Here is a 27,105-nt window from a genome sequence, read left to right as displayed (position 1 = left end):
CATTGTGGGATCAACAGAGTTGTTTTCCCCTTTAGAAGTGTCAACAGTGTGGGATCAACATAGTTGTTTTCCCTGTAGAATTGTCAACATTTTGGGATAAAATGAGTTGTTTCCACTATAGAATTGTCAAAATTGTGGGATCAACATAGTTGTTTTCCCTGTAGAATTGTCAACATTGTGGGATCAACAGAGTTGTTTTCCCTGTAGAATTGTCAACATTGTGGGATCAACAGAGTTGTGTCCCCTGTAGACTTGCCAACATTGTGGGATCAACAGAGTTGTTTCCCCTGTAGAATTGCCAACATTGTGGGATCAAAATCATCAACAGAGGCGCGAGATAAAAAGTGGTCGCTAAGTGCGAAAAATACTTCTGGAAAACTACACCATTTGTAGTCTAAGCCTTTAGGACAAGCCTGGGGTTTAATGGAAGTCTGGCTGGTGTGGCTGCCGATGCACACACAATACAGACACAAATGCATACAAAAAGAAGCACATAATACGCACACGCGCACACACACAGAAATCAGGCGGAGTTTGTAGGTAGGCAGTATCTGATGAAGGCAGAAAGAGAAGTACAGTTACCAGAGATTGCAGGCGGTCAATGAGGGATCCCTCATCCCTCCTTTCCATTCTCTTTCATTTCAGAGCAATGTAATTGCTATTGTTGTGGAGCCTTTGATTTCTTGACTTATTACTGATGGCCATGATGTGTGTGTGTGTGTTCCCGTGTGTGCTGGCATATGTGTGTGTGTCGATATAGGAGCATGTGTGTTTCTAAAGGTAGAGATGCACTATTAATGGGCTAGCGTAGGGTATAGAGCAAAACGTTGTCTCTATTTGACTGCTACCTCCACCATCAATAGGCCTCCAATGCTAATCAGATAGCAGAGTGCTAGGATAGCTACAAGCCCAGCCAATGTATGGTGTTCATTAGAAAGGCCCAGGGACAAGAGAGTCTGTAGCATACATTCCAGCACATTCCACCACCACAGCCCACATATGAGATCAACAACATTCATGTCATTTCAAATGTGACTTTGTTTTTGTTTACTGCTTGTTATTCCTCACAACGTCTAGCTAAGGCTGTCAACGACAGTGATGCAAGGCATAGCCACTTCCTCCCTCCCCCTCAGTCATCATTCACTCCCTTGAACAGATCTGAGACAACAAGGCATGTGTAAGTAACAGCTCCTCCTAGTTTCCACCATATTGCTTTCACCTAACCAGATCTGTCAAGGGGACTGAATGGGGAGGCCAGAAGGGAGGAGCAAGTTTTTGGAATGAAATGCATGGAATGAAATGTTTTTGATAGCATTCACTGATAAATCTGCACACATCCAGAAACGCTGGTATACTGAATTACCAAATGTCTCAATATGACAACAAATACAAGCATTAAAGGTATAATCTGCAATATTTACAGCTGTCCAATGACAATTTAAAGAAATTATATACTGTATACCCATATATTGTAGGTTATAAAAGAGTGGGTACATTTCCCCAGCCCCATCTCTCATCTTCATTAAGAATCAAGAGCCACTATCCAAATCAGGAGAGTGGCTTTGATGACACTCACCTTCCTTTGTTTGGTGGAATCCAACTTTACCAGCCAGTAAGAGGCCACTTTGGGTTTGTGGTACTTCCAGTTGTCTAGTATCTGAGAGATAAAAGCACAGAATAAAATCAACAATCTGCAACAATAACTCAACAATTACTGTATTATTCACCAGTTGGGACATTGTGCAAAGAGGAGTAGCCTTTAAACAAAAACTTAGACCCCTCCGCAGCATTTTGCAAAGAAAGAAGACAAAAATTAAAATGATCTCCTTTTCCTATATGTGTGTGTGTTTCTCTCTTTCTCTAGCTTTCTCTCTCTCACTCATCCCCCTGTTCTCAGCAATCAGCTCATGGAAGCAAAAAAACAATTTCTCTCCCATTTCTATTCTCCCTCTCCATCTCATCCCTCATTTTCTGCAATCAGCCCATGGAACCGGCGGGGTATTGTTACTCAAGTATTCAAACAGTTCAGGGTCTGCATTTGCATTGTGCCTTGGAGACTAAATCAATGTCTTGCGGTAGAGACGCCGGGAACTGCGAACAAGGCCGGCTGCAACCGAATAGGCCTTTTCATCCAAGACGCACAACCCAAAACTATATTCTATAGACCCGGCCGCCTCAGACCACCGCACCTTTTCACAGTCTATGGCCGTCTGTCAATCTGTGGAGTCTGGTGTTAGGTCGGTTATAATTGACCTGCATTTTTTATTTTCTTCTTTTATGGTGTGGCTGTGAATGTGTCCAGTGAAGAAAGGCCTTAAACCCCTTACACTCGTCGAATTCGGCCTATATGGATAGGGCCAAATTGAAATGTTTCTAACAGAAGAACTATAAAAACCATATGATTGACCGTGGTAGCAAATGACAGAGAGAACTTTATTATGGGGAAAGACTAAATTCAAACATCACACTGTTGATTTGATGTGCATTTTGTCAACAACATCTGAAAATACTCTTGATACATTCAGTAACATTAGAATAATATTCATTGAAATTTTTTGAAAGATTATATACACACGTTGGCAAAAGAATAAGCTTTTAATTTATGTCCACCTGATCCAGATTCTTCCTGGAACCAAGAGGGTTCTATCTGGAACCAAAAAAGACTCTTCAAAGGGTTCTCCTATGGGGAGATCCGAAGAACACTTTTAGGTTCTAGATAGCATATTTTTTTTCTAAGAGTGTAGCATGGAGTCGTGTGAATTCAAGTGCGTGTTCTGGAGCAAATTATCTGCACAATATGACAAACGTAGGATCAATCTGTTCAGGAGAACCTGGGGTATAATGCGTGTCATCCTTCTAACTGTGGATCAATCATAACGATCATAAATGTTGATACTGTAAATGAGTTTTCAATGAGTTTTCAAATATGGAAATGTGTAGTGCACATTTGGACTCATGGGTATGTGGTTTTCTTGCATGACATCAAAGCGGTATTTTTTAAATAATATTATCCTCAACATCTTATCTTTCAAAACACATCGACTCCTCTAAATTTATAGCATTTCCTTCACTCAGACAACAACAAAAGCGCAAAAGTAGCTCAACTAGCGTGAGGGATGGGGCATCTTCTTGTCACGCGTGGCGCTCAGGTTTATAACGGCTCTCAGTCAAAACCCATACAGCGCTGTGACGCAGAGAACCTGAGCTCTGATGTTATGTATAGCATGTTACTGTACAGCCACTGCGTTCCAATTTAGGTGCTTATCAATGATAAAATATGAGGGGAAAGTGTTAAACTGAAACTGAGCTGAACCTATATGAAATCAACTGACACCTAATTTACATTAACATGTACACACTTTATTTATTCTCTATTTTGATGCTAACCTTGCTATTTTACCAATCGTTATGTTTGAAATAAAGTGGGAAAGAGAATAGGGTGCCATTTGGGATACAACGATTCCACATGATTGCTGTGGTTCTGAATAATACTTGGCTCATGATTTGTAACAGATATCAAAATGACTTTGAAAATAACATCAATCACAAAACCATCTCAATTTGTAATTTTCGCAACTTGAAACCACATTTAAAGTAAAAATAGCAAGCCCCCGTGCTTTACTGTGTGACTCAGTAGGTAGGAGCAAGTTGCTAGCAATGTTTTGAATATAACAATAGCATGCCACCATAGTCAACTATGAATATAACATTTTTTTAAAGGTGCAATATAATATTTCCTGGTTGTAGAGAATCATTGTACCATCTAAACTGCTGTGAAATATATTTTTAATAACCAAAAATACTGTATTTTCTGCTGTTTGAAGCTGGTGTACAAAACTGAAAGTAAAAGACAAAAACTAAACTTAAGCACGGGAAGCATAGAAATAACGCACATTAAACAGATCTATGGCTTCTTAGACTTGGTTTCAATGCGAATGACAGATCTATAAGTCACATTTCTATGTGAATTTGGTCGGGTCGCCTAAAAAGTGACATATTGCAGCTTAAAGTTCACAGTCAACCACGGTGGCTCACTATTTTTACACGGTCATCTCACGAGTGAGGTAACAAGTCAGCCAGGTGCGGCTGCTCATCTGCGCACCTATTAAGAGTTTATTAGCGGAACAGTTGGAACTGCAATTGTGTCACACGACCTCGACACCAATGTAGCGGAGGCGTTCCGTCCAGGGGAAAAGAGGCATTGATAAATACACAGGAGCTGAGGGGAATACAGTGAGGCTTTCTGCTGCCCACGTTTTGGCCATGAGGGAGTTTTCAAAGACAATAGGCAGTCAGGAGGCCACTGTGAAGGGGCTGGGAGGTCAGGAATAGTCCCATACTGTATGGTTGGCTCTGGCCATTGTCTCTCTTTGGAGATACGCTGTATATACTTTCACGCACGCACGCACACACACACACACACACACCTCATCCAGAACGGCCTCGGCCTCCTCCTCAGTCTTCCCCGGGAAGCGGATCCTCATGGCGCTGAGAGCGGCCAGGCTCTGTCTTGTCAGCTCTGTCTCCTGGTCTTTACTCCTCAGGATCAGCACGGGATCACCCTGCACACACAAATGTTCAAAACACATACATAAGCCAAACAAATAAACAAAACAAATGAATACAGACCCGACAGACACACATATAGGTCAAACACACACACACACACACAAGGGTCAGACACACAAAGGAAAGAGAGGAGAGAAAAGAACATGAATAGGGTGTAAATGCTTTTCATCGTGGGTTTCAGCTGAGATCTCAGAGAGAAGAGAGCTAGAGAGAGAGATGGGGTAGAAAGAGAGAAGAGAGAGAGAGAGAAAAAGAAAGAGGGAAAGAAAGACAGAGAGAGAGAGAGAGAGAGAGAGAGAGAAAGAAAGAAAGAAAGAAAGAGGGAACGAGAGACAGAGAGAGAGAGAGAGAAGACAGCGTGGCCATGGTAATTGGAGAGCACTCCAGCTCAGAGTCCATATTGCTGAGGCCTCCAGGAACAGACTGAGACTGAGCATATAAAGAGAATGGGCATAATGTGTGTGTGTGTCAAGAGAGGCCAGACACAGACCTACATTGGGTTAGGAGGACAGCTATCTGTACAGGCTTAGAGCCACACAGCACAGGGCCTCATCCAAAGAAGGGCCATCCACAGAATGTGGAGATAGTTTTAGCAACTTGAAAGGTTTCGTCAGGCACTACATGGTATGGTAATGGTAGCCTACTGTATGCTCCCAAGGGAGGGGGAGAAAGAGCAGGAGACAGAGAGTGTAGAAAGTGTGAATGTAGAAAGTGTAATGATAAGTGCGTGTGTGTGTATGTTTGTAACTCACCATGTTAGCGTGGATGGTACCTAGACTACTACTGTGCGGCACCCTGTGGGTGGAGCCGCTGCGGCTGAGCGAATGAGAGCGCAGAGAAGCGGAGCTTGGCCTAACGAGGGCCGTCGCCGCAGGAACGGAGGGCCTGGCCAGCGAGGCTCGTGTCTCATTGGTGGGTGACTGGGAGGCCAGGGAGGATATAGAACGCGGGCAGGAGATGGAGCGTCTGATTGGCCCAGAGAGGGTCGGGGAGGAGGAGGCAGAGAGGCCGGCCTTGACCGGCTTCATCAGAGGTTTCCAGTGAACCCGTCCTGAGAGAGAGACGGATGAAGAAAAGGAGAAGAAAAAAAGATGACATGAAATGAAGGAATAAAGTGGTGACCTAAATAACTTAGTCCAAAGAGGGGGAACTCTCTCACTTCTCTCGCTCTCTCTCTCTCTTTTTCTCCCCCTCTCATCTGTCCTCTCATGCTCTGCTTTTCATACTGTTCACTTTCATTCGTTGAAAATGAAGTGTGGCATTAAAAGTCCCATTCCGGGACCCGACGTGGTGGCCTATTGAATGTGGCTTTCATTAATCACTAAAGCATGTGTTTCTGTGGCTGTGGGCCGGCTGCTCTCTTCCCTCCTCAGGCCGGATTAGAGAGCAGGGCAGCGGGCCCATCCAGCCCAGTCACAGCCACAGAACCTCCCCAGGACCACGGAGCTTGAACCACCTCCAGCAGCACGTCCAGCCAGCCCAGTGTGTGTGTGTGTGTGTAAGCCTGGAGATGAAAGTTTGTGTGCATGTGTGTGCGTCTGCTCGTATATATGTGTGTGTGTGTCTGGACATGAGACAGTGTGTGTGTGTGTGTGTGTGTGTGTGTGTGTGTGTGTGTGTGTGTGTGTGTGTGTGTGTGTGTGTGTGTGTGTGTGTGTTGCTGCACCGGCGAACCTTGAGCACGGAACTTGCCAAATCGGCCACATTATAGGGCTTAGCTGAGGCCGCCCCCAGATGGGTGCTTATGGAGTCGGTAGGCGGAGGCAAAGTCACTCCAGCGAAGAGCAGCCCCTCAAATCCAGCCAAATCACTTCTTTGTCCTTCATTCTGGACCTAGGCTGTGTACAAAATGGCCCCATATTTCCTATGTAGTGCTCTACTTTTGACCAGGGCCCATTGGACTCTGGTCAAAAGTAGTGCACTATATATGGAATAGGGTGCCATTTGAGATATACCCCTAATGGAAAATATAATGCTAGAGCAGAAAAACACCCAATATTTCACAATGCAACACAAATACATTTATTATTTTTTTTCTACCTGGATTGGGACTTTGAAACTTGGTGGAAAAGACACATTACCTTATAAACCTGTAGGAATATCCAAATTATCAATCTTTCCCTCTAGCTTCCCGAAGAGCACATTTCAGGCCAATTTGCTGAAAGAGTTTTCAAGGTAAGCCACAAGCCTCTCTATCTCACTCTACTACATGCCACACACACACACACACACACACACACACACACACACGCACACATGCACGCACACACACAAGCACAAACACACACACACGACAACAACTAGTAGAATAAAAAGCCTTCCCATGGAGCCATCATCAGACGATGACCCTAATTAAAAAATATGGATTTAGCCTGTTTCATGTATTAATTAGGTAAACAAATGCATTATACAGATTTACATCACTAATTTAGCTAGACCGGGACCTGGCCGACACCACCAAACCCAACACTGCAGTATATCTAGGAACTTGGCATGCTGGAGAGAAAGAGCGAGAGAGAGAGTGTATGTGTGTGTGAGGGTCATATAGAGCAATCATGTGTCTAATGCCTATGAGTATTTGCAAACGTGTACGTGTGTGCGTGTACGTGCATCGGCACCTACCTACTTACCAACCTCCCTGCCTGCCCTGGTGTATAGGACAGCCTAAGTGTGTGTCTGCATGCGTGCACGTGTGTGACACAAGTTTGCTTTAGTAATCATTGGACCCTTGTAGTCATCTGGAAGGCATCATGGCCAGAGAGAGCCCTCTCATAAAACAGCCTTCTCCCCAATATACCAGGACTACATCCCAAATGGAACCCTATTCCCTATATAAACTTAGTGCACTACTTTTGACCAGGACCCATCGGGCTCTGGACAAAAGTAGTGCACTCTATAGAGAATATGGTGCCATTTGGGAAGCAGTCCAAGAAAGGAGGAAATGGAGAGAATGTCTGTGAAATAGCCTTCTTATAGAAGAGGCCTCTGATTGCTAATAAAGACATTCCCAGACCCCCCTCCTCCATTTTACGAGGGTGTGTGTGTGTGAAGGGGGAAGGAGTGTGTGTATGTGTTTCTGTGCGTGTCTCTGTCTGTGTCTCTGTGCGTGTACACCTGTGCATTTGTGTGTTTCTGGGCGTGTCTCTGTGTGTGTACACCTGTGCATTTGTGTGTTTCTGAGCGTGTCTCTGTCTGTGTCTCTGTGCGTGTACGTCTGTGCATTTGTGTGTTTCGGTGCGTGTCTCTGTGTGTGTACACCTGTGCATTTGTGTGTTTCTGTGCGTGTCTCTGTCTGTGTCTATGTGCGTGTGTGTACGTCTGTGCATTTGTGTGTTTCGGTGCGTGTCTGGGGTGCTCTCCTCCTCTCCTCCTCACCTGAGCGCTCCGACGACGACTTATACTTGTTCTCTCCCAGGTCGTAAGAGACACTCTTTTTCTCCCTTGTCTTCCCTCCTTCCCTCTCATCCTCCCTGTCATCCTCCTCTTCAGGGCCCTCCTCGGAGCTGCTGTTGTTGACGCTGCTGCCACTGGCGTCTCCTCCGTCGCCTCCGTACTCTCTTTGTCTCCTGCCGCACGGCGTCTGGGCGCTCTCAGGCATGGAGGACAGGGGCTGACACACACACACACAAGGAGAGACACACACCCACAGACAGAGAGACACACAGACAGAGAGACACGGACACACAGTGAGAGAGAAAGAGAGAGAGAGAAGATTATGTCAGCACCCACAGACACACCCTTCAACCCTAGCCAATTACCGTCCGTCACTGTGAGAAGCAGAGGTGACACCACGGGCCCGTACGTGTGTGTGTGTCAGTGTGAGTGTTCATGTGTCTACAAATACGCGTGTGCATCGGTGTGTATGTGTCTCAGTGTATGACTGTGTTTATCTGAGCATATGTGGTGTGTGTCTGTGTACTATATGTATGAGTGTTTGTGCATATGTGTGTCTGTCTATGTGTACTGATGTACAAACTTCATTTGAGCCAGTTTGCTTCAGCAGGAAAATAATCCTGCAGCAACAGGAAATGTGAATTATTAGGTGGATTATAATTAATGGAATTTTTTTGTAGGGGTTAATACATTTTTCGTTAGGGCAAATCAAGTCTGACATTTTAAAGTGGGAATGACAAACTTAATAGGCCTTTTTAAACCATGAATACACTCATATTTTGCATTTCCTGCTATTCAGGAAACTTCTCAGCAAAAACAGAGTGATCAAATTAAGATCCTGCTTCTGTATGTGCATCTGTGCTCGTCTGCGCACACACAGGTGAGCGTGTTCCACACGCCATTCATGTGTACACACCCAATGAGCCGTGTGTGTGTGTTGTCTCTGTAGCTGTGATTAAAGCAACGGTGGAGAGAGACATATTAATTAAATCCAAGCGGCCACTCAAATCCTCCTTCTTGGCCTTTGTAGCATGAATTTATCATTTCCCCCCTCACCACCAGACACAAAAAAAGTTAATTAAATTGAATGTCTATTTCACACCATGGAAGGAACACATTGTTAGCATTAATAAAGCATTCACATCTGTTATTCATCAGCTAATTTAGCAAGCGCTTCTCGCGTACAAAATGTATGTGCAGGATGTGATCCTAGGCATGAGCTTATATACAATCACCGGAGGGGGGAACAAAGTGGCGAGAGTGAGAGCGGGGGAAGAAAGAGAGAAAGGGAGAGACAAAAATAGCATAGGATAGAAAGAGAGGGACAGAAAAAAGAGAAAGGGGAGAAAAGAAAACCATCTCTCTCTATCACCTCTCTCTCTCCCTCTATCAACCCTTTCTACACTGCTTAAGTATGAATCCACAGTATTTAAATTGCTTCATTTCAACCCCTCTCTCCTTCTCTCCCTCTTTTTCCAGATGGCCCGTAATACAGCCCCTGGGAGTGTGTCGATCCATCAGAGCACTCAGAGGAGGGCCAGCAGGCCAGTCAGTCCACGTCAGCCCGCACTTGGCATGGTCCAAAGCGACAGGCACAAATTAATTTCAACAAAAGCAATTGTGTCTGAACGAGTCGTTATCCTCGCGGAAAGGGCCCTAATACAGCAGAAAACTGTCCCATTGACTCGATGCGCACACTTGGTGACTATGTCCCAAATGGCACCTTTTTCCCTGTGTAGTATTTTTGGTAAAGAGTAGTGCACTATGTAGAGAAGAGGGTGCCATTTGGGACACAACCCGTCGTGCGTTTCCCCCACTTCAGAGGAGGAGTGAGGGATGGGTTTAGATGTAGGGTTGTGGAGAGAAAGATGGAGAAAGGGAGATAGGGGAAAGGCGATGGGGAGAGTAATGTGCTGTCATGGGGGATGGGGGATTGGGGGGATTGAGGCATGTGGGGTAACGGACTGAGAGAGAGGGAGAGGGGAAGTGAGGGAGAGGGAGAGCTGACAGGTCTTCCCTTAGGGGATTGGTTGTACCAGGGCCTATCTTGCTTTGACTCTCCATCTCCATTACGTGCTTTTTCAGGATCACTTTCTCTCGCTCTCTCTCTCCGATACCTTAAGGCAGGGGTTCCTAACCTAGGGGGCGCCAACGTTTTGCAAATACAATTTGCGATTGTTAGGACAGATCTAAAACAACCCCAATATCTTCAATGTTTGCTAGAAGCAAGAGGTGAAATGCCATAGGAAGACATGACTGATGCACATTGGAATATATTTGGATTGTCTCTATGACATTCAGAAGCTGAGCTACAGCCTTCTAAAGTCGAAGAGTCAAAGAAAACGGACTTTGCTTGGGAAGTAATCTTATACAATGTGTGACTCCGTTGCTATCAACTGATCTATTCACTTTCTGTAAAACAGAATATGTATAATTCAATTGAGGGTTCATGTAAATTATCATAAAACATATTTGGTAGGGGAAGAACATTCAGAGAAATCGGGTCTAGACTTTATTTTCCTCATAGTTATTATTATTACTAAAAAAGCCTACCTAAAAGATGTCATGAGTTGCAGGATGTATAATTGCAGGAAATGAGCTTCAAAACAACATTTTCCTAGGTCCCTCAAATTAAAACAAAATCAAGCTAGTGGTGTATTTAATATAGGCTATCTCAATAAACATTTTTTTTTTAAAGAGGGGGGGTGACATTTTTCAAATGTGAAAAAGGGGGCCCAGTGGTAAAAAGGTTGGGAATGCCTGCTTTATGGCAACAGCCTTTTTATACATCTGCTTCTCTGCCTTTTTTCCTTCTTCCCCTTCTCTCAGACATTCTCCCTCTCTCTTTCTGTGTGTTCCCTTAGGGCATCTGCCCCCTCTCTCTACCTCCCTTCCTTCCTTCATCCATTCCTCGCTTTCAAACCTTCCTCCTCCTCCTCATACTCTCCTCTCGCTCATTCTTCCATCTCTCTTTTTCTCTGTTAATAATGATAATACATGGATTTTACATAGCACTTTTCATGGACCCAAAGACGTTTGGAGAAGATGAAGAGGCCTCTCTTCCTCCCTGCCTCCTTCCCTCCCTCTCTATCTCACCTTGGGTCCTCTCTGCCGTGACGATTTCCCCAGCAGCTTCTCGTCGTCCAGCTCACACTGCTCCAGCAGGTCCAAGATGTCCTCCTCCTGCAAACACACAGAATACAGTTGGTTAGTACTTGATCATTCATTAACGCCAATGGGAGACTTAACCAGAAGTTTGAGTATGAGTGCAGATCTCAAGTCAGTATAACAGCCTATGGTACCGTAAAACACAGTACCATAAACCAACTGCCAAATTATGAATTCTATCAATTACACATTTAATCAATCGATCAACTACCACTAATAAGGGTTGTAAGATTCTGTTGCTACTCCCGACCTGCAAGCAGACGTGAAAACACAGGTGTTCCACTTCCATAATGCCTCAGTACCATTGCATAGCTAGACCATGAAAGACCTGGCAGAACATGTGTTACTCTTTATTGATGTATGGGTTGCATCCCAAATGACACCCTATACCCTATAATAGTGCACTATGTAGGGAATAGGGTGCCGCATCTGGAACGCAGCAATGATCAATCTGGAAACTTTATGTTACCCGTGGCCAATACGCTGGGCCCCTTCTCCTTTTTGGCCGCGGCTGAATTAGAGAGAGGGTGATTAATGTTGCTTTGCTGTCGTGCATGGCACCCTCCCATTGTCTCTCAAATACAGATTAAACGTGACTGTGGTCTCTCAGATTAGCAATCAAGTAGCTTTAGGCTGCTCAAATGTCAAATGCGGGGACAAAAGTATGTGTGTGTCTACTTGTGTGTGTGTGTGTGTGTGTGTGTGTGTGTGTGTGTGTGTGTGTGTGTGTGTGTGTGTGTGTGTGTGTGTGTGTGTGTGTGTGTGTGTGCCAGGGTCATAAGGCCAAAGCTGTGTTGGCATTTGGTTGAATCCCTGATCATGAACCAACCAACCAGCGCAGCCAGCCTCTCGCTCTGCAGGAGGTTAGCTCATATAGACTCAAAGCCACATGTACATATGGCAGATCCCTCCAAATCCCTCTCCTCCCTCCCCTCCCTCCCTCCTCTCTCTCTCCCTCCATTCTAGGCTATTGCTAACTCTCTGTTTGTCTATCTGTCTCACCTTCCCTTCTCCTAAAACTCCCTCTGTCTCTCTCTCTCTTCGTCCCTCAGTCTCCCTTTCTCCTACTCTCAAACACACTTTCTCCCCTTTTGCTAACTCCCTAACAGTCCAACCCCCCCAAGTATCAACCATACCACTTTACCGCTTTACCGCGTCTCTCTCATACTCCTCCTTGTCTACCTACTCGCGCTCTCTCTCTCTCTCCCTTTCTTTATCCCTTTCTCACAGTATAGAAACCAAACACCACCACTCCATCTGAAATGCATCATGAATAAAACTCCTCAGAAAGCATGTGTGCATCCCAAATAGCACCCTATTCCCTACAAAAGCACAGCTTTCGACCAGAGCTCTATGGGCCCTTGTCAAAAGTACTGCACTATTGGCAATAGGGTGCCATTTGGGATGCAGTCCGTCTCTCCCCCAATGCCAGAGCATCCCTGCGATTTCCCTATTAACAATTATTTTCTCTATGAACGTACCCTCGGACCACAAACCGCAGCAACACAGCTGCTTCCACTGCATTCCATAAACAATTCAACCATCACAAGCACCTTCAAATACATTGAGATCTTTGAGAAACCACTTCAAATTAACACTGTGACAATTCACAGAGAAGAGCTAAGGAATAACAGTGAACGCCTAGACTGAGGAGAAGGGGAAAGGCCAGAGCCAGACAAAGCAACTGGAAACAAAGATGTGTACGGGTTCGTCCTGCTTTTAACAAATGCTATGATCAGCGATCAATGGACGCTTTCAAGGACAAGGTGACAAACACGGATCGAGGAGGGGGCGTGACACTCTCTCTCTGTATGTATTTTTCGCTCTTCTTTTTTTTTTGCAGAGAGCATCTAAATAGAGGTGAGGGGCAAGAAAGAGATGGAGAGAGAGAGAGATAGAGAGGGCGAGTGAAAGAGAGAGAGGTAAAAGAGAGGAGAGAGTGTGTGTGTGTGTGCTGTTCAGTCTCAGGTACATACCTTCATTCGTTTCAGAGGATTATTCATTTCCTTTTGAAGTGAGGCCGCTCGGCCGGCGAGGAAGGTCTGAAAGGCAGCTGAGAGGAGGCTTTCATACTTCTCCAGGAGGAGCTTGTCATCTGGGGGGTAAATACGTCTGTGGGAGGAGAGAGGGGGAACAAAAACAATGACATAACATTAATTTAAATAAACAGTAACCACCGAGGAAAGTCAACCAGTATCTTTTTCTATTGACGTTTTTTGGAATGTCAGTTTAAGTTCCCTCCCACTGGGCACAGACGTCAGTTCCACGTATAGATTTGATTTTGGTTGAGTTGTCAACTAATGTGAATTCAATGTAAAATCAACAAATAATGGCACCTACATTCAATGACATATTGAATTTTATTTAAAAGTTGGGTGAAAAAAAGACTACTCTTTTACATTGGTCACTTTTTTCAAATCCAATCAGTTTTCCTCGTTGATTCAACGTCATCATCTTGAACATTTGGGTTGAAATGATGTGCAAACAATGTTGATTCAATCAGTTTTTGCTCAGTGGGCTCAGTGCTAATAGACGGCTAATTTAATTGATGGTGGAGACTGGCTTAAATGTAGGATTTTACATTTTAGCCAGTTTGCTGCAGCAGACAAATAATCCTGCAGCAACAGGAAATGTGACTTTATAATTAATGGACCTTTTTGCAGGGTTGATGCATTTTTCGCAAGGGGAAATTAAGTCTGATTTTTCAAAGTGGAAATTACAATCTTCAGAAGCCTTTTTAAACCTCAAATAAATTTGGCATTAAAGGAAAGTTCTCCTGCAACAGGGTGATCGAACATCTGTATAGCCAGTCATTTTGAAGCGCGAACAGCCTGCTTTGGGGTTGGAACGGCCCCCTCACCCACCATAATCAAGGGGATAAACCAATGTAAATGTTGAGATCGTGGGGGGATAAAGCTGTCAATCCTTTAAGAGCTACACATGTGAGTGATGGCTCAACTCGAGAGGCAAAGTTTAGCGATGGCCCTATAGGGCTCCAGTCAAAAGTAGTACACTATATAGGAAATAGGGTATAATTTGGGACGCAACCCGTGTGTTCGCCATCGCTCATATTTTGGCCCCAGCTTTTAAACATATGGCTGCTTAATCTGCAATTTGACCCACATGTTTCTTCTGAAGGAGTTGTTCATGTTCAGAATGTTTCTGCATATTTCAGCCCTTGTTTTGATTAGTTGGGGATCGTGTAAGAACTGGCAATTACATCAGCTCAAAACTTGACCTATTTCAATAAGTTTTGACTTGACTTGTCCCTTCCCAGCCTTTTATTAAGTCCCCTACGCTGGTTAATACACACACACACACACATTCACACATAAACACGCACACACACACGCACAGACATGCACACACACAGGCATGCACACACACACTTCTGAGAAGTTTGATAAACGAACGGTGACAGGCACTGGACTTGAGCTCCCTTTGATGCCGGTCTCTCGTCTAACTCCCGTACCTGAAGTGCATTTCATCTAATGACGGGCTAAGTTCGTTAAGGGACGCTAACGAGCGAGCCTAAATCAGATCCCGATGCCATGTATGAATCCCAGGGGTTGCATCCCAAATGGCACTGTATTCCCTATATAGTGCACTATGGCCCTATGGGACCTTGTCAAAAGTAGTGTGCTATAAAGGGCATAGGGTGCCACTTGGGAAACAGACGGGGTCTATTAGCTCGGGTTCCAGACTGGTGTGTCTGGCAGGGTTAGCTACCGACAATAATTCACAGACGCACGTCGCCATTAGACTATCCGCTCATTGAGTGTTCAGGGAAGAGGTCACTTATGCAAAAGGAGAGAGCGAGCGAGAGGTGGGGGGAGAGATAGGGAAAGAGAGACAGAAAGAGAAAGCTGAGGGATGGAGAGAGTATTAACAATGAACGAAAAACAAGCTCTGACTCAGACACGTCAACGATACTATAAAGAATTGACTGGCCTACGTTCGTCTTCTGAAGTCTTTATTAGTGAGGAAGAGATCAGACGCTTACTCGTTTGCCTGTTCTTTTCGCATGACGTGGCTGCGCTGCCTTTGTGAATGCATGGGATTCACGACTCAAACCTCTGCAAAGCACTCTCTCTCTCTCTTTCTTTCTCTCAATAACTCCTTGGTACCACTCACACATAAGAGTCACAACTCAAGCCTCTGCACCCCCTCACTCTGTCGCTTTCTCACTTTCGTCCCACTCAAACATTCAATTTATTTTCTCTCCCAATGTTATTTATCCTCCTGAGATCCGGGTGCTCCGCATATGACCCCGTAAATGTAAGTGAAGCCGTCCTCACTCGGTGCCTCTTCCCCCTTTACCTGTAGTTCCCCAGATGTCTCTTTTCATGCTCCTCCCGGGAGATCTGCTTGCGGACCTGAGTCAATTGCTCTTTCTGCAGAGAAAACAACAACAGGTAACAGAAAAAACATAGGGTAAAAAATAAATCAATATATTACCAGCCCAAATTCGCCATGGGGCTGATTCAGACGTAGGAAATATATGCCTTTCCTACGAACGCCTTTCCGATGCAGTTCTCAGTAGTTGGTATTCAGACTTACCTTATGCAGGCGAGTAACACACTCTACAGATGTGGATATCTTTCACGCAGCGAAAACATTGAATTAAACTGCTGAAAACCCTCTCGCTTGCTGGCCAACAGATTTCGTTGCTGATTTTTCATTCAGTTGGGTTGTCAGTACATTTAACTTATCTTAAAGTGGAACTGACACTGTTTTTACTACTTTGCTGAAATGAAACCAACAGGTATTTTAATATTATGTTTCAAAACCAACTTTATAAGAGTTTAAAAAAAAGAGGATATATTTGACCCAAAATTCCATTACAAGGCATTGTTGGCAGGCATTGTTGGCAGAATTAAAAGGATGCAGTCAATACATGATTAATAAAATTCAACAATAAATCACTAGGTAGTCTAATAAATATTGTTATCAGTTGTAAATCATAGCTAGTACATTGTTTGCTGCCTCCAGCAATTCAGGAGATGAGCTGCTTCAGATTCACAAACCCAATATTTCTGGAGGGAAAAAGGAGGAAGAGGGCAGTGATTGGGAATCTCAACACAATCAATCTAGCTATGCAGTACGTGGCTAAGGCTTTGGCTTATCTATTTATGTAGGCCAATTTACTTAGCAAGCTAGCAATATAAATTGATAGCTAAGTCATTTAGCTATCTAGAACCTTAAATAACACAGAGACCTGTACTGTAGATGTTATGTTATCATCTGGACAAGTGGGTGAGTGGTAGACTTCCCCCCCATCGTATTCACAGTGCAATTTTGGCTGTCAACGAAACACTGAAAAAGTATGAGAGGGTTTATCTACTGTCCCCTGTGCTAGACTTGAGCTCACCTGGCTCAGGCTAATATCGTTGTTGTTGTTGTTGTTGTTCTGCACAGGCTGACGTTCTCGAGAACCCAAGGCATTAACAAGGCATTCTGCCTTATCCCAAGGGTTCTCAGCTATCTCAGCATCGGTTACCGGTGGGACCAGGTGAACAACAATCTCGACACTCGAACATTTAGAAACCTCAATAATCATTGCCTGTAATAAGGTTTATGAAACATATGGAACAAATGTTTTATAATCAGTGAGAAAGAATCTTTAAAAAAAAGAGACAATAACCCTAACCCTATAAAAGTGTGAGGTAAAATTAACCTTTTATTTGAATTCTATTATTTATTGCTGATATGAAAGATAATGTACCGCAAGCAATGCCTGTTACCTTTCAGGACAAGGGGCACTTAACAAAACTCCACCGGCCAGAACACACCTTCATGAATAGACGCTAAAGGTAGATAGCGTCTATGAATGGGCTAAGGCTGAGGGAGAAATAGTTTGTTGATTGAGCAATAGGACTGTAAAGTTCCAAAAAGTAAGACTCCTGTTATTTATATATTTGCAGAAAACAATTCAGGTTTCTTTCGTGACTTTTGCTACTGCTTTCTAAACAATGATCCAAACAAAGTTGTGCTGTTCTGCTGCCTGTAAACACAGTCCAGTACAGTGCAACATCAACGTGAATGGCACATTCTCGTATGGCATTGCCTATTGGTATAATAGGCCTACTCTAGCTGTGATTGGTTATGGCGCAGAGTCCGGATCTGGATCTGGACAAGACTGAGTTTTTATTGAGTGCAGTGTCTATTAATTGCTCAAATGCATGTCTTTCACATTCATATTACTATGGAATTTTCACAAATACCTGACTCTACGTCATTTCCAAACATTCTATGAATGTATGAAAACATTAACATTTGGATATCTACATGTTCACTTATCACACACAAAAGAAAATGGACATTCTTTCTGAGGGTGTATATGAACAGATTTGAATAAGATTAAAATGGTGCAAATTCAATGTAATTTCCACTTGAAGCAACCGTTAACCCAATGAGTCCCACCATTGTGCTGGCGTGATTTTGGACATCTATCGTCTTTTAAAGATTGTGTGTTTGAGCTACAGACGTCAAGGTACCATTGGTTTTGTCTATTTCTTCTGCAATCATTGGTACCAACCATTAGTCTGTGTGATTAATGGGTGATGAGCTAGAGATGTGTTTGTGAGACAATGGCGGATCCCAAAGTGGCCCAGGGCAGAGTCTTTTTTATTTAAGAACGTCTGTAGAGTCCGAATGGTTTGAGCTACACACTATTCAAATATATCTATGAAAAGCTGAGACTCTTACGAACACACATGTATCTCTATGCAGCTCACAAGCTACATAAAAGTCATTAGAAGATAAAGGGTTCTTCTACATAGACGATCATAATCTATAATCTATAATACTGTCATAAACTGACAGTTGCTGTCACAAACTCCAAACTGCACACAATTGTCAATGACTAGTTGTATATTCATTTCACACTCAGCAAACCATGGAGCGGGACTGGACGCCGTGTCTGGACTGGGAATCGGAGCAGAGGAGAGCTCCTGCCATGGAGCTGGACTGTACGCCATGTTTGGAAGCTCCGGACCGGGGACCGTCGCCGGAGATTCCGGACCGGGAACCGTCGCCGGAGATTCCGGACCGGGAACCGTCGCCGGAGATTCCGGACCGGGAACCGTCGCCGGAGATTCCGGACCGGGAACCGTCGCCGGAGATTCCGGACCGGGAACCGTTGCCGAAGATTCCAGACTGGGAACAGTCGCCGGAAGCTCTGGACTGGGAACCGTCGCCGGAAGCTCTGGACTGTGGACCGTCGCCGGAAGCTCTGGACTGTGAACCGTCGCCGGAAGCTCTGGACTGGGGACCGTCGCCGGAAGCTCTGGACTGGGGACCGTCGCCGGAAGCTCTGGACTGGGGACCATCACAGGACGCCTGGTGCGTGGGGCCGGCAGAGGTGGCACTGGACTGGTGACACGCACCTCAGGGCGAGCGCGACGAGCAGGCAGAGGACGCACCGGACTGGGAAGGCGCACTGGAGGCCTAGTGCGTGGAGCCGGCACAGGTGGCGCTGGACTGGTGACACGCACTTCAGGGCGAGTGCGGGGTGCAGGCACAGGACGTGCCAGACTGGGGAGGCGCACTGGAGGCCTGGTGCGTGGGGCCGCAACAGGTGGCAACGGACTGGTGACACGCACCTCAGGGCGAGCGCAAGGAGCAGACACAGGACGCACCGGACTGGAAAGGCGCACTGGAGGCCTAATGCGTGGAGCCGGCTCAGGTGGCACCGGACTGGTGACAGGCACCTTAGGGCGAGCCCGGGGTGCAGGCACAGGAAGTGCCAGACTGGGGAGGCGCACTGGAGGCCTGGTGCGTGGGGCCGCAACAGGTGGCGACTGGTGACACGCACTGCAGGGCGAGTGCAGGGAGGAGGCACAGGACTTACCGGACTGGGGACACGCACTTCAGGGCGAGTGCGAGGAGGAGACACAGGACGTACCGGACTGGGGAGGCACACTGAAGGCCAGAAGCGTGGAGCCAGGAAAGGTTGCACCAGCCTGCTAACCGGATCCTCTGGTCGGATGTTGAGCAGAACACACTTGCACAACATCTCTCTCATCTCTTTCTCTCCCAACTTCTCCATTGCCTCCTTAACAGACCCTGGCTCTTCCCGCGGCTCAGCCACCAGCTTCATCTGCCCCCCTCCCAAAAAAATCTTGGGGTTTCTGTGGCTGTGGTCTTCACGATACGCTCCTCCAGAGTTTACCATTCAGGCTCTGGCACTCTCCTCGGCTCGACAGACTACCCCTTGTGCCACCCCCCAAAAAAAGATATTGGGGTTGTCCTCCATCCTTAAGGGCTGAGATCCCGCTAATGGGATCGATATGACAACAGCCAGTGAAAGTGCAGGGCGCCAAATTCAAAACAACAGAAATCCCATAATTCAAATTCCTCAAACAAAGAAGTATTTCACACCATTTTAAAGATACACTTCTTGTTAATCCCACCAAAGTGTCCAATTTCAAATAGGGTTTACGGCGAAAGCACCACAAACGATTATGCTAGGTCAGAGCCAAGCCACAGAAAAACACAGCCATTTTTCCAGCCAAAGAGAGGAGTCACAAAAATCAGAAATAGCGATAGAATGAATCACTAACCTTTGATGATCTTCATCACGTGACACTCATAGGACTTCATGTTACACAATACATGTATGTTTTGTTCGATAAAGTTTAAATTTATATAAAACAATCTCAGTATACATTGGCGAGTTATGTTCAGTAGTTCCAAAAACATCCGGTGATCTTGCAGAGAGCCACATCAATTTACAGAAATTCTCATAATAAATGTTGATGAAAATACAAGTGTTATGCATGGAACTTTAGATACACTTCTCCTTAATGCAACCGCTGTGTCAGATTTCAAAAAAGCTTTACGGAAAATGCAAACCATGCAATAATCTGAGTACGGCGCTCAGAGACCAAACAAGCCAAAAAGAGATCCGCCATATTGTGCAGTCAACAGAAGTCAGAAATAACATTATAAATATTCACTTACCTTTGATGATCTTCATCAGAATGCACTCTCAGGAATCTCAGTTCCACAATAAATGTTTGTTTTGCTCAATAATGTCCATAATTTATGTTCAAATAGCTACTTTTGTTAGCGCGTCTTGTAAACAAATCCAAAGTCACGAAGCGCGTTCACTAGGAGCAGACAAAATGTCAAAAAGTTCCGTTACAGTCTGTAGAAACATGTCAAACGATGTATAGAATCAATATTTAGGATGTTTTTAACATAAATCTTCAATAATGTTCCAACAGGAGAATTCTTTGACTGCAGAAAAGCAATGGAATGCGAGCTACCTCTCACATAAACGAGCGTCACGAGCTTGTGGCACTCTGCCAGACCACTGACTCAAAGAGCCCTTATGAGCCCCTCCTTTACAGTAGAAGCCTCAAGACTGTTGACATCTAGTGGAAGCCTTAGGAAGTGCAACATGACCAATATCCCACTGTATCTTCAATAGGGAATGAGTTGAAAAACGACCAAACCTCAGATTTCCCACTTCCTGGTTGGATTCTTTCTCAGGTTTTTGCCTGTCATATGAGTTCTGTTATACTCACAGACATCATTCAAACAGTTTTAGAAACTTCAGAGTGTTTTCTATCCTAATATACTATTAATATGTGTCACGCCCTGGTCGAAGTATTTTGTGTTTATCTTCATTTATTTGGTCAGGCCAGGGTGTGGCATGGGTTTTTGTATGTGGTGTGTTTTGTCCTGGGGTTTTGTTAGGTATTGGGTTTGTGGCTTAGTAGGGTTATCTAGCATAGTCTATGGCTGTCTAGAGTGGTTCTCAATCAGAGGCAGGTGTTTATCGTTACCTCTGATTGAGAACCATATTTAGGCAGCCATATTCTTTGAGTGTTTCGTGGGTGATTGTTCCTGTCTCTGTGTTTGTTGTCACCAGATAGGCTGTATAGGTTTTCACGTTCCGTTTGTTGTTTTTGTATTGTTCATTTTTTGTCTTCATTAAACACGTACAGTGCCTTGCGAAAGTATTCGGCCCCCTTGAACTTTGCGACCTTTTGCCACATTTCAGACTTGACTGGCGGATCCTGGCTGAATGACGGATCTGGAAGATTCTGGCTGACTGGCGGATCCTGGCTGAATAGCGGATCTGGAAGATTCTGGCCGACTGGCAGCTCTGGCTGCTCCATGCAGACTGGCAGCTCTGGCTGCTCCATGCAGACTGGCAGCTCTGGCTGCTCCATGCAGACTGGCAGCTCTGGCTGCTCCATGCAGACTGGCAGCTCTGGCTGCTCCATGCAGACTGGCAGCTCCTTGCAGACTGGCAGCTCCTTGCCGACTGGCAGCTCTGGCTGCTCCATGCAGACTGGCAGCTCTGGCTGCTCCATGCAGACTGGCAGCTCTGGCTGCTCCATGTAGACTGACAGCTCTGGCTGCTCCATGCAGACTGGCAGCTCTGGCTGCGCTGAACAGGCAGGAGACTCCGGCAGCGCTGGAGAGGAGGAAGGCTCTGGCAGCGCTAAACAGGCGGGAGACTCCGGCAGCGCTGGAGAGGAGGAAGGCTCTGACTGTTCTGAACAGGCGGGAGACTCCGGCAGCGCTGTAGAGGAAGGCTCTGGCAGCGCTAGACAGGCGGGAGACTCCGGCAGCGCTGGGGAGGAGGAAGGCTCTGACTGCGCTGAACAGGCGGGAGACTCCGGCAGCGCTGGAGAGGAGAAAGGCTCCAACAGCGCTAAACAGGCGGGAGACTCCGGCAGCACTGGAGAGGAGAAAGGCTCTGGCAGCGCTGAACAGGCGAGGCGCACTGAAGGCCTGGTGCGTGGTGCTGGCACTGGTGGTACTGGGCCGAGAACACGCACAGGAAGCCTGGTGCGGGGAGCTGTCACCGGAGGACTGGTGTGTGGAGGTGGCACAGGATGGACCGGACCATGAAGGCGTACTGGAGAGCTTGAGAGCAAGGCTGGCACAGGACGTGCAAGGCTAGGGAGGTGCACAGGAGGCCTAGTGCGTGAGGCTGGCACAATCTTCACCAGCCGACTAACACGCACCTCAGGACGAGAATGGAGCGCTGACCCAGGTGCCATCAAATCCCCGACACGCTCAGTCGGGCGAATTCCGTACCTAAAGCACCAACACAGCAACTCCCTCATAACTCTCTCCTCCAATTTCCCCATTAACTCCTTCACAGTCTCTGCTTCGCTCACCTCCAACACAGGCTCTGGTTCTGGTCTCCTCCTTGGCTCCTCACGATAAACAGGGGGAGTTGGCTCAGGTCTGAACCCTGACTCTGCCACACTCTCCCTGGGCTTCCCCTCAGTGCTGGGCTTCCCATCAGTGCTGGGCTTCCCCTCAGTGCCGGGCTTCCCCTCAGTGCCGGGCTTCCCCTCAGTGCCGGGCTTCCCCTCAGTGCCGGGCTTCCCCTCAGTCCCGAGCTTCCCCTCAGTCCCGAGCTTCCCCTCAGTCCCGAGCTTCCCCTCAGTCCCGAGCTGCCCCTCAGTCCCGAGCTGCCTCAGTCCCGAGCTGCCCCTCAGTCCCAAGCTGCCCCTCAGTCCAGTGGGATTCTGGGTGAGGACTACTAGGCCATGGTCGGCGGCGAGGGTGGACTATCCTAGGACGCGAGGAGGAGGGACTAAGACATTGATAGAGTGGGGTCCACGTCCCGCGCCGGAGCCGCCACCATGGACAGACGCCCACCCGGACCCTCCCTATTGTTTTGATGTGCGTCCGGGAGTCCGCACCTTAGGGGGGGGTTCTGTCACGCCCTGGTCGAAGTATTTTGTGTTTATCTTCATTTATTTGGTCAGGCCAGGGTGTGGCATGGGTGGCATTTTGTGTGGCATTTTGTATGTGATGTGTTTTGTCCTGGGATTTTGTTAGGTATTGGGTTTGTGGCTTAGTAGGGTTATCTAGCATAGTCTATGGCTGTCTAGAGTGGTTCTCAATCAGAGGCAGGTGTTTATCGTTGTCTCTGATTGGGAACCATATTTAGGCAGCCATATTCTTTGAGTGTTTCGTGGGTGATTGTTCCTGTCTCTGTGTTTGTTGTCACCAGATAGGCTGTATAGGTTTTCACGTTCCGTTTGTTGTTTTTGTATTGTTCATTTTTTGTCTTCATTAAACATGTATCAAAAATACCACGCTGCATTTTGGTCCGACTCCCCTTCTACCGAAGAAAGCCGTAACAATATGCATATATTAGAAACTGGGACTGAGTAGCAGGCAGTTTACTCTGGGCATCTTATTCATCCAAGCTACTAAAAACTGCCCCCAGCCATATTAACTTCCATCTGCCGCCAAGGAAGGGTTTCGCATCCTCACATGACTTCTTCCCATGTCCAAAACCCCTTCACCTGGTGAACACGCTGCTTGGTCCTGGTTTGGTGGGATCTTCTGTCACGATCGTCGTTAGAATCATCGGACCAAGGTGCTGCGTGATATGGTTTCCACATATTTATTTAGTGAAACGCACAAAAAACAAAGAAAGAATGAAACGTGAAGTCAATGAAGTGCTAACAGGCAACTACACATAAACAAGATCCCTCAAACAAAGGTGGGAAAAATAACGACTTAAATATGATCCCCAATTAGAGACAACGATTAGCTGCCTCTAATTGGGAATCATACAAAACACCAACATAGAAAAAGCAACTAGAACACAACATAGACATAGAAATACTAGATCAACTCCTATTCACTGACTACTATACCATAGAGAAACAATGGCTCTCTATGGTCAGGGCGTGACAGACGGGTTCAAAATATTAGGGATCAATGAAATACATTACATATATGCATATTCGTCTCTGTTTCAGCACCAATTGGTAGATGGAAAATACTCTGATATTGTAATATATATATAAACAAAATATATTGATGAATCACAAATACAGTGGTTTGATTCATCCTGAAAGTTGCCATATTCAAGTTCAATCCATTAAATATTGGAAGGTGAGAAAAGTGCACAATAGGGTAATATAATAATAATACTTAATAATGAATTAATAATGAATAATAATAATAGTCCTATAAATCTACTCTATTCCTCACTAATCATGGAACTGTAATAACAAATGGTCCAGTCGTCGTGAACCGTGCCCCAGGCTCCAGGTTTGAGCTTCTACCTGGAACAGAGTTCCATTATGATTCAAATAGGCTACATGTTCTAAATGAATACACACGTTAGCCTAATATAATCCAGTATTGCTAGCAACTCTCAACAAGAACTACACGGACGTAACAGAGGAAAGAAAGGTTAACAGAACAGAATATTGCAAAATGTAGGCTACAAATTGAAGGAGAGTAACACTAAAGTGACAGTTCTAAATGTACGTGGGTATTACTGACCGTGGCTCCCAATAGTAGCTAATATTTAACATGATACAAATTGTTGAACATTTTTTGAAAAGCCCGGTCATACAATTAAAACATTGTAAAGCGCATAAATCAACTCGGTAGGTTCAGCACTACAGTCTATCGCTTGGGTCTCCAAATTTCATCCCCGGAAATTATTAGGACATACAATTACAGTGCTTTGAGACAGTATTCACACCCCTTGACTTCTTCCACATTTCTTTTAGTTACAGCCTGAATTTAAAATGGATCAAATTTAGATGTTTCTTTTCACTGGCCTACACACACAATACCCCATAATGTCATAGTGGAATTATGTTTTTCAAAATTGTTTCAAATTAATACAAATTTAAAAGATGAAATGTCTCAAGTCAAAAAGTATTCAACCACTTTGTTATGGCAAGCCTATGTTCAGGAGTAAAAATGTGCTTAACAAGTCACATAATGGGTTGCATGGACTCACTCTGTGTGCCATAATAGTTGTCAATGTGATTTTTTTATGACTACCTCATCTCTGTACCCCATACATACAATTATCTGTAAGGTCCCTCAGTCGAGCAGTGAATTTCAAACACAGATTCAACCACAAAGACCAGGGAGGTTTTCCAATGCCTCACAAAGAAGGGCACCTATTGGTAGATGGGTTAAAAAAAAAGAAAAAAGAAAAGCAGACATTGAATATCCCTTTGAGCATGGTGAAGTTATTAATTACACTTTGGATGCTGTATCAATACACCCAGTCACTACAAAGATACAGGCATCCTTCCTCAGTTGCCCGAGAGGAAGGAAAACGCTCAGGGGGCCAACTGTGACATTAAAAAAGTTACAGAGTTTAATGGCTGTGATAGCAGAAAACTGAGAATGGATCAACAAATTGTAGTTACTCCACAATACTAACCTAATTGATAGAGTAAAAAGAAGGAGGCCTGTACAGAATAAAAATATTCCAAAACATGCATCCTATTTGCAAACAAGGCACTAAAGTAATGTAAGGCACTAAAGTAATGCAAAACATGTGGCAAAGCAATTCACATTTTGTTCTGAATACAAAGTGTTATGTTTGGGGCAAATCCAATCCAATACATTACTGAGTACCTCTCTCCATATTTTAAAGAATATTGGTGGCTGCATCATGTGATGGGTATGTTTGTAACCATTAAGGACTGTTTTTCAGGATAAAAAGAAATGGAATGGAGCTAAGCACAGGAAAAATCCTAGAGGAAAACCTGGTTCAGTCTTCTTTCCACCAAATACTGGGAGATGTATTCACATTTCAGCAGGACAATAGCCTAAAAAAAGGCCAAATCTGTACTGGAGTTGCTTACCAAGAAGACAGTGAATGTTCCTTAGTGGCTGATCTGCTTTAAAATCTAGGGCAAGACTTGAAAATGGCTGACTAGCAATGATCAACAACCAATTTGACAGAGCTTGAAGCATTTTGAAAATAATACATGGGAAAATATTGTACAATCCAGGTGTGCAAAGCTCTTAGAGACTTACCCAGAAAGACTCACAGCTTTAACCGCTGCCAAAAGTGATTCTAACATCTATTGACTTAGGGGTGTGAATACTTATGTAAATTTGATATTTTCTGCATTTAATTTTCAATACATTTGCAAAATAATGGGTTTTCACTTTGTCATTATGGGATATTGTGACACAGCAAAATGTGGAGTAAATCAAGCGGTGTGAATAATTTATGAAGGCACTGTAAATTTCAGAATAACGGCACAGCTATTTATAGCCTACTTCACTGTGGAAAAGGGGCTGAAATGTTGACATGATTTTCAGCTCGCTTCCATATGACTTGTTTCACTTCAATCTCCAGCGATCATAAGGCAAAATCATCTAAAACAACTGCTATTTGTATTCACAATCACCTTCTCCAAACCGATTACTCATTTACCTAGCTCTTATCAATTTATAAATTACAGTGTTTGGAGAATGGTATTATTTCTATCGGATTTCTATCCGAATATAAATAGTAGATGTTTTTTCACTTGAAACCGACAGGTGCTCAACCTTATTCATGGTTTCCACTTGTGTAAAGATGGTGGAATTACTAGGGAATTAAGTCAAGGTCAGAATATGGCATATCTGTATACACCTACGCCATACCTCCATTTATTTGATATCCACCCCAATGGGTACCTTGCTGGCACTGGCTTTTCCCCATGCGTAGGTTCAAGGTCAGAATACACAAAAATTGAATAATGTGGAAGTAACTTGGGTTTGAATTCCCCCCATGCACCTCTATCTGAATAACAATGAGTGAAGGAATGACACTTTTCTCTATTTAGAATCGGACTAATGAAGTCAGAGGCACAGAGCGGAAAAGCACAAAAGGCCTAGTGTTGAAATGGACTAATCAAGAGGTAGAACCCACTAGCTACTTAAACCTGGCACTTAGCTCTGGAACACGTGACAACCTCATCCAGGCTACTCCGAACGCATGTATAATGAAATGTTAGGCTATCGACTGAAACTTTTACAGTGACAAGGGCAAGGAAAGAGCAGTAGTTTCTCTCATTCTATCAAATATTGTTTTTCTTGTTCGGGTCGCTGCCACCGGCACAGGTAAGGCTATGCCGACATAGGTTTTTATTTAGGCCTACTGTCCTTTAACACATCTCATCCATCTTTCTGTCGATCTCTCCATATGTGTTCAATATCAATGTGCATAAT

At 44.8% G+C, this 27,105-nt stretch overlaps 1 protein-coding gene across 1 annotated transcript in view; it reads right to left on the bottom strand.

Annotated features, from left to right (window-relative positions):
• LOC139406907 (tubulin tyrosine ligase-like family, member 7) overlaps nt 1-27,105 on the bottom strand; it is a 209,828-nt gene that overhangs the window by 121,529 nt on the left and 61,194 nt on the right. The window contains exons 11-17 of the mRNA XM_071150057.1: nt 15,451-15,524; nt 13,107-13,242; nt 11,059-11,145; nt 7,945-8,179; nt 5,322-5,620; nt 4,428-4,562; nt 1,577-1,657 (exon numbers count right to left, since the gene is read on the bottom strand). Of these exons, the coding sequence (XP_071006158.1) occupies nt 1,577-1,657; nt 4,428-4,562; nt 5,322-5,620; nt 7,945-8,179; nt 11,059-11,145; nt 13,107-13,242; nt 15,451-15,524 (1,047 nt within the window). The remainder of the gene's footprint in view (nt 1-1,576; nt 1,658-4,427; nt 4,563-5,321; nt 5,621-7,944; nt 8,180-11,058; nt 11,146-13,106; nt 13,243-15,450; nt 15,525-27,105) is intronic.

This window comes from Oncorhynchus clarkii, chromosome 4 (genome assembly GCF_045791955.1).
Source record: "Oncorhynchus clarkii lewisi isolate Uvic-CL-2024 chromosome 4, UVic_Ocla_1.0, whole genome shotgun sequence".
NCBI classification, from domain to species: Eukaryota; Metazoa; Chordata; class Actinopteri; order Salmoniformes; family Salmonidae; genus Oncorhynchus; species Oncorhynchus clarkii.
This window is presented reverse-complemented; position numbering and strand designations above follow the sequence as displayed.